The sequence below is a fragment of the Dipteris shenzhenensis genome, chromosome 4 (assembly GCF_047967505.1).
Source record: "Dipteris shenzhenensis isolate YYH24624 ecotype China chromosome 4, Dip_SZ_1.0, whole genome shotgun sequence".
Classification (NCBI taxonomy): Eukaryota; Viridiplantae; Streptophyta; class Polypodiopsida; order Gleicheniales; family Dipteridaceae; genus Dipteris; species Dipteris shenzhenensis.
Genome location: NC_141599.1, coordinates 52,642,516 through 52,653,745, shown reverse-complemented (window position 1 = coordinate 52,653,745; position 11,230 = coordinate 52,642,516). Strand labels below are relative to the sequence as shown.

Here is an 11,230-nt window from a genome sequence, read left to right as displayed (position 1 = left end):
ATTCATAGCCCAGTAAATTCTCAAATGGCACAGCTTAGGGAACACCTTAAAGAAATACATCGAGGATATAAGCAGTGTTCCGTATAAGATGCTAAGAGCCAGTTGTTCATTATTTTCTACATCCATTTGTCACTGTCAAGACCATCATTAAGCCTGGCATGGTTTGAATAAGAAAAAAATGTGCAAATTTTGTTTTCAGAAAATTCTGTATGGTCATCTAAAGAACAGCACCAGGACTTTATACACCAAACCTCATTACTAATACCAGCATGTCATGGATACCTGTCTATCCACAAGAACAAGAAAGAACTTCGGCATCAGCATGCGTGTGAAGCTGCCTGGACATTACAGGACCTTTTACCCTGACATTGATATTCACCTCAACTAATTAGATGAATACAATGGATCTATGTGCTATAAGCATTTGACAATTGTTTGGCTATGTTTGGAATGGTAATATACAAGAAACTATTCAAAATACCTTGTCTCAAACAAATGATTGCAGTAAATGCAAGAACATTTAAAAACACAACAGTGTCAGAAATACCACTCCTTGTAATTTGATTAAGCAATTCCTGTAGATTTGACCCTTATATGATAACACCATTTGTCACTAAATTTGAGTGAATGGAATAGAACAAGATTTTCACAGGAGCTTGAGTTAGTTAGCGTTAATAAAATGTACAATATTTCTAGAATGTCAAGCATGGACTCTTCTGCTCTCACTAGACCTACTGAAATTTCCAGTCATTCAGGCTTGCTTGCCTCCATTCAAAAAGAGGTGACCAGTCCTCCTCAGACTTACATCTGAATATAGATGCCACACAACCTGTTAATGATCTTAAGCGGCAGAACCTGCACCTGTTAGGGAAACTAATTAACAAGCTCCCAATGTGGGAGAAGCTGATAATAAGCATACAAGGTTACTGATCATTGGCGTTCAGGAGGCTCGTGAGTTGGCAGAAATTTGATCTTGCTTCTCATGCCGATACAAGTCTGCAGGCTGAGTGATTCAGCATAAAGCAGATGATAACTGATATTGTACATGCACAATCTTGCCTCCAAAATGGAACTCTTAATGGCAGAGAGTTTGACCTTTCTGAATCCACTCCACAAAGCTCTTTGAGAATACCCCCAGGGAGGCTGCACCTGCTCTAATCCTTATAACACCACTTCCAACATCCTGTTCTTCTTGCAAGGTACAGACGTCCACATCTTCAAAACTTGCACTTGTTGTATTGCTGCTCATCTTCCATTCTTTGGCCGAATTAGTCTTCAGCAGCGCAACGGTTAGGTCCTGGATTAACAAAATTGTCTAGTCAGATTCAATAATCATACCGGGACCAAAAACTAAACCAGTGGCGTTTTAAACTTTTCTTATATATCTGGATGAATCCAGGAACATGTCCAAACTCATCCTTCAAAATTACAACACATACTGCAGTTTCAATCTCATGATAGTCACGCATAAGGTTGAAAACCATAAAATCCATCACGCATAGCGGGTGTCACTGGCAACCAGTTGCAAGCTAATAGTTTCTAGCATTTTCATGAAAGCTTCTGCTTAGTTCACCCCCATAAAAAAGACACATGAAGATATTCATACCTGAAAATACTCATTGTTTTCGTAACTCTCTGACTCTGCAATTGTGCCAGGCAGAAGCCCACTGCCATGCCAGTTGTCACCCTCTGTAACAGTCACCGAATGCCTGTACAAATTCACAGCGAGAGATTCAAACTTTTATTTGATTCCAACTGCTGCTCGTACACAAACATGCACAAACATTGTGTGTGCAACCATGAATGCCTACAATGACCTGAAATCAATAGCTCAGAGTCTTTGGAGGACCCTACATGCACACGCATGCGTGGGTGCAGCTGTCACTGTGGAGTGCACAATGATCTGTGCAATCATTCTCTTTGTGGAACCAAGAGGGTCCATGAAGACAGCCAAAAAACAATATATAAACCTATCTATCTCGCCTCTAGAAAGCTGCATTCATCAGTTCTTTGTATCCCCAAAAAAAAAAGCAACACATTACAAAGTTATTTATCAGTTCTTTGCAACAAAACAAGAGGATAAGAATAGGAACTAAACTTTACTAGTACTCATCTTCAACCTTAAACTAACCTTTGGTCTTCTAATAGTTTACTATCAAGCTTTGAAACCTCCTTTAAAGGAGCATTCATCGGTTTAGCTCATTATTTGAATATATATCAATTTCTATATCACTTTCAAACCTTCTGATCCTATTGAAGTTCTTCTCATGTTCAAAGTTATGGAAACTAACTCAAATCCAAGGCTATTTCCGAAGTTCTCAACTTCAACTCAATTACATGCACAGATTGAAAGTTGACAGGATAATGTTACGCCTGTGTGAAAGGAACAGTGAAATAGAGAGCGGAGAGCAAGGGAGATTGCCCTTTCTCTGTAAAGTGGAACAGTGTTCTTCTAGGGGCCATATCTACCCTTCGGATGCCATTTAATCTGGCAGTTTTGTGAGAGATGCCCTCTCGCTATGTAAAAGATTCAATGCCCGCTGATCTTCCAGACAGAGAATTTAACCGGCTGATTTTTGAACCTGTGCATCAGACAAGCCACAACGTTATTGAATGAAAAGCTCTGAAGGGAAGTTCCAAGAGGTAACGGAGGAAATATGGGGTAGGCTGCAAAGTGTGGGTTTTTGGCAGGTCTGCTGGTGTCAGAGATTGGCGATGGCCTTTGTACTCTACCTTTTGACTTAATCTACTGCTAGGGAGCTCCATCTCCTTTTTGAAACACACATACACACACACACACACACCCCATGCTCAAAAGACTAAAGTGGGAACCATCATGTCCTACATTCACCACACCCCTTTGATAGATGGGCACTTAACAGGTCACACACTACCAATATTACATGTGGCCATTCAGAATAGACTAGAATCAGTATGGTCAATCTGCTTTCACTTCGGGCCACTAACAATCAAGGCATGTATAGTTCACACATATCTGAGGCTTCTAGCGTATTTTCCAGGATAGAGCTAGCATTTAAATGGAAAGGCTTGTCGAATATGGAAAAGATCCAGTGCTATGAGAGTCAAAGGCACAGCAGCCCAGACATCCTTACAGACCAAGGCCAGGCTACATATGTACGAACAGCAAGAAAACTTTGAATGAGCAACTCACCTCCACCTATGTGCGGGCACTACAAGTCATATCCCATCCCGAAGGGCCACAGATAAAACGCATATCGTGCCCAACAACATCTTCTAAAAACACAACTTCTAGTGCAATTTCAATCTCATGACAGTTATGTACACAAAACAATAGCCTTAGTTTAGGTCCTGGTCCAGTTACAGGAGCCCATTGAAAGTACACCTCACGGAATGCTCAACTGAAAAAAAATGTAAATGTTAGTCAAGGTAGCAGATTGAACACATTACACCCTTACAGAAATGAGAAAGGGCTGAAACTTGAATTCCATGTATTCTCAAGTTGAAGTACAAGGGATGGTTCTACATCACCATTCCCAACTTCCGCAATTTCATTGACCAGCTTATTTCACTCCCTCCTTTGCCCTTCATCACAAAAGCTGGATACCAAGGGCAGAGAAAGAATGCAATTATATGAGAGTGGCATTCATCAAGCTCACCTTTCCTGTGCATCCTCTTCGCATGAATTACCAGACGAAGACAGCCAATCAACATCAGCACAATCACCAAGGCCTCGAACATCTGAAGATTTGTAAAGTGAACTGTACGTACTGTGCAGCATGAACGGGTTCGCTTCTTCATGCCTGAGCACCCAAAACTTGCAATGATTACTGCCCTTGTAAATGGCCAAGAAAAGCAGTTGGCACAATAAGAATACCATATTCATTACTGTATAACAGGATCCGTACAGACGTTGCAGCTAGCTAGAAACCAATGTTTTAGATATTGTTCCATGTCAACAACATGAGCCTCGTCTCACCTGATATCTGAAAATCCCTCGTAGTCTTCATCTACCATGTCCTTTTTCATTTCAGCTTCACTCACTGTAAGCCCTCTTCTTGCCAAAGCACTTGCAGCCAATGCTGCTTTATTCCCATATGTTGATTTCATGAGATTGTGGTCCACTCTGGAAACCACTTCTGGTAACATTGCAGAATCAGCATTTTCATCAAGCATGTTCCCAGCTGACAGAGATCTTTTGAAAGATAACCTGTTTGGACACCCAAATCAGTATGCAAACCAGAAACCTGCCTTATGGTCAGACAAGAAGCTTCCAAAATCGGAAATCCAATCAGCTTGAAACAGACTGAATCAGGGAGCATCAATGAAGAATATGGAGACCTTCAAAAGCCATGCGTCTTACCTCAAATCATTCATGGGATCATCTCCAGCTCGTCTTATTTGTAGATGATGATCAGAATCTAATTGCCAAAGTGCCAGTTTACCAATTTCTGGACGAAAATGGCCGAGAAATCTGCATATTCGAATGACAGCAAGGCTTCAATTCAGGATTATATGTGAAATTTTACATTCCTCCTGCAAATGTGGAGTTGGCAACCCTTCCAATCTCAAAGCTCTAAATCACTACTAACAGCAAGCGCATTTAACTATTTAACTTAAACTTCCCAATTTGGATGACTAGGTTGATGATGAAGCTCACATATTAATAGCATCCTGCTTTTCACCATCTAGGTAGGCATTATGATAGTGCCGCCTAATGGATCGGAAAAATTCTAATGATTGAATTGTTGCCTTCCATTTCCCTTGCCTCTGCGAGAAAACCTGTATGTAACAACATAAGCTTCACTTTTTTCAATACATCATTTCATATTTGAAGTCAGCCTCACACCCTGCAGAGATTCCGGGTAAACAGATGTTTTCACAAGCATACATGTCCCATTCAAACAGAGACCATGACAGAAAGGAACTAAAACGAGTATAATCTTTCAAATTTTACCTTGTTGTGAGCAGGGGATCCACCATATTGAATTGCAAGCACATCTCCCATGTTCTCATACATCTCCATCAATGTTACTGCCAAGCTGCTTTCTGAACCCACTCGAGGGGTACCACACAGCCCAAGTGCATGCATTTGCCGACCCAATGCTGCTAAGCCAAAAGCATATTGTGCCACATTTGTGCGATCAAGACAATCAATGCAATTTGACCTTAGAATCCCATGTTGAAACATCTTTCCCCCAGCATCCTGGCCAATACCTTCATCGTCTTTCAGTTGCATCTCATCCTTGTTTTCCACCCCACTGCACATATAGGCACACTCCATATCAGAGCTGGAAAAATCTTGCAGCCCCAAAATGCCACAGAGAATTTGTAAACTGAATTGTTTTAAGACGAGAAACAGGAAAAAAGTTCAATAATTCTAACACCACGTGAGAGCTTAAGAGATCATCTAAGAAAGTCATTGAGGTAGAAGACCATAGCAACAGAAACTTGAATACCAATGACTCAATTCAACCTCAAACAGGAGTTTCTATTGCTAGAACTGAAACACTAAAATGAAACTCGGGAATAAATAGAAAGACAAAAACTAGCTCAGTCACAAATGTGAGACGGTTAAGCGTCCTTGATGGTCAATGTTAAAACTGAATATCACACAAGTGCAGTAAATGCTCAAAAATAACATTTTAGATCCACCTTTTCAGACTCAGAACAACATTGATGTCACAAGCATACCTACTTTGGAGAATCATTCAGGCTCAGAAGATCAGTATCACAATTGGGTTGACTCGGTTTCCCACTGTAGTAGAAACCGATTAGGTCCAACACATCATTTGAGATTGAATGCAGCACTTCCAGGACATTTGCAGATTTGCTGCAAAAGCAATGACCATTCCATTAAAAACCACCCAAAAATGTCCATTACAAAACCTTTAGAAGAAAAACTATTTATGCTACTCAAAACCCAGCATACCTCCTCGCAAACATGTGAAAATCCCACTGTACGAATTTTATACGATTGCCCTTCGGGAGGATATGATTGAGATAAGCTACAGAGCTTGCAAATTCTCTACACAGAATTGTCTCCCGAGGTCTCTTCTCGACAGTCTGAACACCACAAGACCAAACAATTTAAGACTTATCTATGCAGCACGTAAACGAAACATAAGAACGCTCATCTGTAGATGACTTGGCACATCGTAAAACTTAGATATGCTTGAGGCTAATGACAATGTTGATGACATGTAGAGAGAGAGAGAGGGGGGAGGAGGAGGGAGAGTTTATTAACTATCTAAAGCACCATGAACCAAGACCAAAGAGAAAAGAGGGAAAATGAGATGAATGCAGAAACAACATAATACTGGATATGTCCAAAAACCGTACAAATCGCAAACCAAGGCATACACATGTAAAATACCATTAAAAAGGGTAAAAAGTTTAAGTTTGTGCAGTGCTTGTTGATGGAAAATTACAGGATAGTGGGCTTGTCAGAATACCTTGACAAGATTCAAGACTATAATAGGATTTCCATATCTCGCGGCAAGGTTCTGAAAGTGTAGTCTTGTAGCATCATAGGCAGAGTCATTCTTGTGTACTGCAAGAAAATCAAATTTGCTTCAGCTCGAAATCGTAGCCACTAAGCATAGTACAACTTTCAGACATGTCCTTTTAAATCAATCAGAGTACAATTTGAAGAAAACTGGTTAGATGAACTTACATATAATGTCTGGCTTTGGACTAAGTATTGACGTTTCCTGGGACCAAAAAAGAGGTATAGAACCTCGATGTTGAACAACAGAGCTTATCTGACCGACCTTTCCCAAAGGTTCATCATGAACTACCTGTTCTGTCTCTACATCATTTGCTACTCTACCTTTGCCATTGACACCCCTCTTGAGGTATCTGCAAAAAACAAACTCTCTCTTTTAATTAAGGAGGCTCCACGTGAAAGTAGCACACTCATTCGCAAATCTTTCAGCTGGAATCTTTTTAAAAATGTGAGGCCCACATACAAAAATGATTCCACTTTTTCCCAAGAGAGTGGTAAATTTCAAAGCTCCCTCACCTTGTCCCTGCAAAATGCCTGGACCGCCTTGCAATGAGTGTGAGAGCGAAATTAGCATGCTCACAAACCAATTTCACCTACAAAAGAAGATGTCACCACACTCGTTCAGTGATTGGTACTTCAAAATCAATTTATAAAAGTTACAATGCCAATGTGAAACAAACCAGTTAAAATAGATTCCTTTTCGAATTTTGATGACATGGAGTCTGGTCTTGTACGTAGTGCAAAAATTAAATGAAGGTAAAGATCTGGATGATATAATTCGTCTACTCATGCAGGTAAGCTTAGTACTTGTTTCAACCATTTTTGGGGAGGACATGAAAATATAAGTTTAAGCTTCTTCATAGCAACTAGAGAGGTTAAACGGGATCTACAGTATTTGGGATCACTGTAACAATCATCCAACCAGTCTGGTTAATAACTATCACATGTAGCAAGGCATTATATATAAAATGATATCAAAGACATGGAAAAGGAGCTACCTGTCTGAAGAACCCATGAACTAGTGCCACCGTCCAATGCAAACTTTTCACTTGGTCCCGGACTTCACGAGTAAGGAATGCATTCCACACAAACATGTCATCGTAAGGCATTCTTTCTGCCTCACCTGCCTGCACATTTTTTTGCAGACTCCACATAATTCGATAAGTGTGGCTGTAGAAGAAATCCTTCGTAAGGTCAATTGAGGAAAACAGCCTCTTGTACCTGAGACACATTGACCAATTCCAAATCACACACATTAGCCCAAAAGTAGAAAACAGAAACTCAATTAGAACAGCGTAACCCCATGCAATACAACTCCTAGCGTTTTTTCTTGGTTATACCTAATTGAATGTTGGCTTATGGCAACCGAATCTGCGGAAGAAGCTCTGACTAGAATGTGCTTTTTAACCCTAATTTGTGAGTTTTCCCCAAGCATATTCCACTCAATACTACATAACAGACTCGGTACTAAAGAACTTAGCTGCAGATCCACATGGCATCATCCTTCATATGCCCGATTGAGACTATGTGAAAATAAAATAAAAACTAAAACCCGAGAATGCAAGAATCCTTCACACTAGTCAGATTCCATATTGTCGTCTTCATTTCTAAAAAAATGGACAATTTATCACGCTGAATTAGCAATTCTATTTGAAGATAAGTAGTGGACACCTGCTTTCAGCCTTGGATAATGTGAGGTCCGTCAGAGAAGAGTGAGGAACTCTTAGCAACAGGCTTTCACCTATGCCATAAATAGCATGCCCACAAATATTACCAACCAGTCTGCGTTTTGTAACAAGGATCATGTAGTAAGGTTCTAAAATTTTAATAAAGCCTGCAACCACAGAAAAGACATAGCAAAGTTATTTCTTGTCATCTCGAAAGGATTTGAGGTGGTATACAGATATGATGGTGGATCGCAAAGCCATGAAAATTAATGAAGAATTGTACAGCAATCCATCGCGCCCTGTTCGAGTTACTCTCACGATGATTTACTGTAGAAATGCAAGAACTGACCGGCAATGCCATAAGCCTTCGTCACAAAATTCATTCCGCCATTTGACCGGTTCCCCTCAGCTAGCCTGTTTAATAAGTCGTTACAGTCCTGTCGCGTGTAAATAGCTGGGTCTTCGTAGATGTTGAGCTCTGCAGGTTCTGATCTGTCGATCTTTAGGACTCTCCATCGAGTCCTGCTTTTATCCCTCCCGACCACGTAAAATCTCTACAAATCGAAATCCCGGGTGACCATATTAATTGAGGGAAAAAAGGTCGCATCTATTAGAAAGGTGTGTCGCTTAAATCGACCATTATATTAGGCCACTGAGTGTATAGACAATTCTTCACCAGGAATCAAAGTGCGAACATCCCATGTACTAATACGAAGTCTGAAAATTTGTATTCCGACCTACCGCTTGTGTTTCGTACACAGAAAATTTTTGCAGGGAGTAACTATTGGGCTCCAAATCGGTATCACTCTCCACAACAGGCTTGATGCTCGTCTCACGACATCGATTCATGATCGCTGGTTCTAATTGGACTGCTTCGCTGAGCTATTAGAAATTCCAAAATCCGTAAACAAGTGACCTTCACTGCTTTGAAATACCAAGTCCTTTAGGAAGCCAGGAGCCTTCGGGTGCGGTAAATCACTCAAGAAGGATCGAAAATTTGAGTTTGCTGTCATTTTCTTCGACCCTTGCACCTTCACGCTCGCAGAGTGGCGAACCGTGCATCACAACGACTCTCCCGTGGGCTAAACGACGGGTGTAGGGAGCGTCCGACGCAAAATTAACTCACAAAAGCAAGCCTTTAGATAGTGTCGTATCGTCTCAAGGCAAATTCAGTCCATACCATAAGGAAGCAAGGGTACTGAGCTCAGTGGGAGCCCTCCAATAGCGAGAAGGGTGTTGTGGGAGGGCCGACCCTAGACAGGGTCGAGGAAAGCGTTTGCCAAACAGATCCCAAGAACGTGAGGCTGAATGCAGGTCATCTCCCCGTGAGATTTTCTCAACGCCTTTTGGAACACCGCATCATGTAAAAGGTGGGAAAAGCCCGGGAGACATCATTGAATGGCCCGTCCACCAGCGAGGAAAAGCCATATGAATTGCAAGAGGAGCCCGTTGTGCCACATGAAAGAGCGGCGCGGCTAAGGGGAAGGGGCGAGGGAGGGGGGAAGGGAGGGGCAGGGCTGCATTGAAAGTCTCCAGAGGGGGGGAAGGGGAAGGGGGCAAAGCAGCAGAAGCGAGAGAGGAAGAAGAAGAAGAAGAAGGGGTAGCCTATGGCGGAGGTGCAAAACTCAGTCTGTCGAGTCCGTCTTCTTGGCAAACGCGTTTCCGTGAGCGCGTTGGGCAAGGGCGATGGCTTCTCGTCTCTCTCAATCAACTCCTGCAGCAGACGTGTGGAGAGCAGGGACTGTCTTGGGTCTCTCTCACTGTGAGCTAGTGTGGAGGTGTTGGCTACTGGTGCCGTGGAGGAGAGAGCTGGCTACAAAGCGACGACTCTAAACAAGGAGCTTCAGAGCTCTGCTTCGAAGCTGGCAATGGAGCATCTCAACAGGCTAGCTATGGAGTTCCTGCTCTCTCTCTCTCTCTCTCTCTCTCTCTCTCTCGCTCGCTCGCTCGCTCTGGCTCTGTTCTGTGTGTGCTCGAGCAAGCGTGGGCTATGGCTCTCTCTGTGGGTGGTGCGAGCTATGGCTCCTTTGGTCGCTCTCTAGCCTCCCCCCCCCGCTTCGGCGAGTAGGGGGGTATGTCTTGACTGGGGAACGAAGGCTTTGCAGGGGTTGTGTTGAAAGTTTAGGCGGAGATGGCGGAGACCCAGGGACCAACAATAATTGGAGGCACAGTAGGTTAGCACTGAGAAGATGAGGAGGACGAGCAGGACGAGGAGGAGCAAGAGGAGTAGCAGGAGCACCAGGAGGAGGAGTCGGAGGTGGACGTCGTGGGTGTTGTGGGGTCCTCCCCACATGGCCATCCCCTCGCCCTTTGTCCATGCCCATATCATATATGGCTTATATGGCTTATGTTCATCATCCATCTCCCAAGTATATTCCTCCGCCGGCCTCCCCTGCCACCGCCAGTCACCGCCCACTTCCGCCGCCTCCTCCCCCTCCCTCCACGTCATCATCACCCCCTTCCACTTTACGGTCCTTTCTAACTTACGCCCCTCTTTCAAACTAGCTCCCAAATTTCAAATTTGTCTATTTCAAACCTCGCTTCGAGAATCCTCTTCACCGCATGACGAGAGAGCACTCACTTTTTGCAACCAAACTCCTCCAACGCATGACTAGAGTGCGAGTTCATCAAGCATATCACTCACTTTTTGCAACCAAACTCCTCCACTCCAGCGGATTGAGCCCCTTCTTCATCCAACCTTAGGACACGTTACTAATGTGGCACATTGACCCAAGTTTCACCCCACCTATTCGTTTTTGTTTTCAAAGTGCAAAACAAGGCCTCCATGAGTTCCTAATTCAATGCAAAGCCTCCACGACCACCTCCTACAACAACGACGATTTTAATCAATTGTTTGTTTGTCAAAACAACAAAGATGGATCACTCAATACTAAGGACACATTGCCAAGGTAGAACGTACTTTGTTAGTTCTTGAGGGCAATAAGCGTCAACTCATTAACAAACACGTCATGAGCTATCAATGAGGAAGAGAGATTGGGACAATTGTCACACCCCACCTTAGTAAAGAAGATCAATGCAAAAGTCAAGATTTACATTGGGGTTCAAAAACTTGTGC

The 11,230-nt window shown here is 42.7% G+C and overlaps 1 protein-coding gene across 1 annotated transcript; it reads right to left on the bottom strand.

The window, feature by feature from the left end:
- Positions 1–489: 489 nt before the first annotated feature.
- Positions 490–10,352, bottom strand: LOC147903023 (phosphatidylinositol-3-phosphatase SAC1-like). Its single transcript, XM_087374117.1, has 16 exons — positions 8,896–10,352; positions 8,504–8,708; positions 8,159–8,321; positions 7,486–7,708; positions 7,004–7,080; positions 6,656–6,840; positions 6,435–6,532; positions 5,912–6,045; positions 5,678–5,812; positions 4,937–5,240; positions 4,640–4,761; positions 4,343–4,453; positions 3,959–4,189; positions 3,639–3,782; positions 1,607–1,709; positions 490–1,297 (listed from the first exon to the last, which is right to left on the bottom strand). The coding sequence occupies exons 1-16, from the start codon at positions 9,001–9,003 to the stop codon at positions 1,076–1,078; spliced, it is 2,565 nt and encodes an 854-aa protein (XP_087230243.1). The 5' UTR covers positions 9,004–10,352; the 3' UTR covers positions 490–1,075.
- Positions 10,353–11,230: the final 878 nt, after the last annotated feature.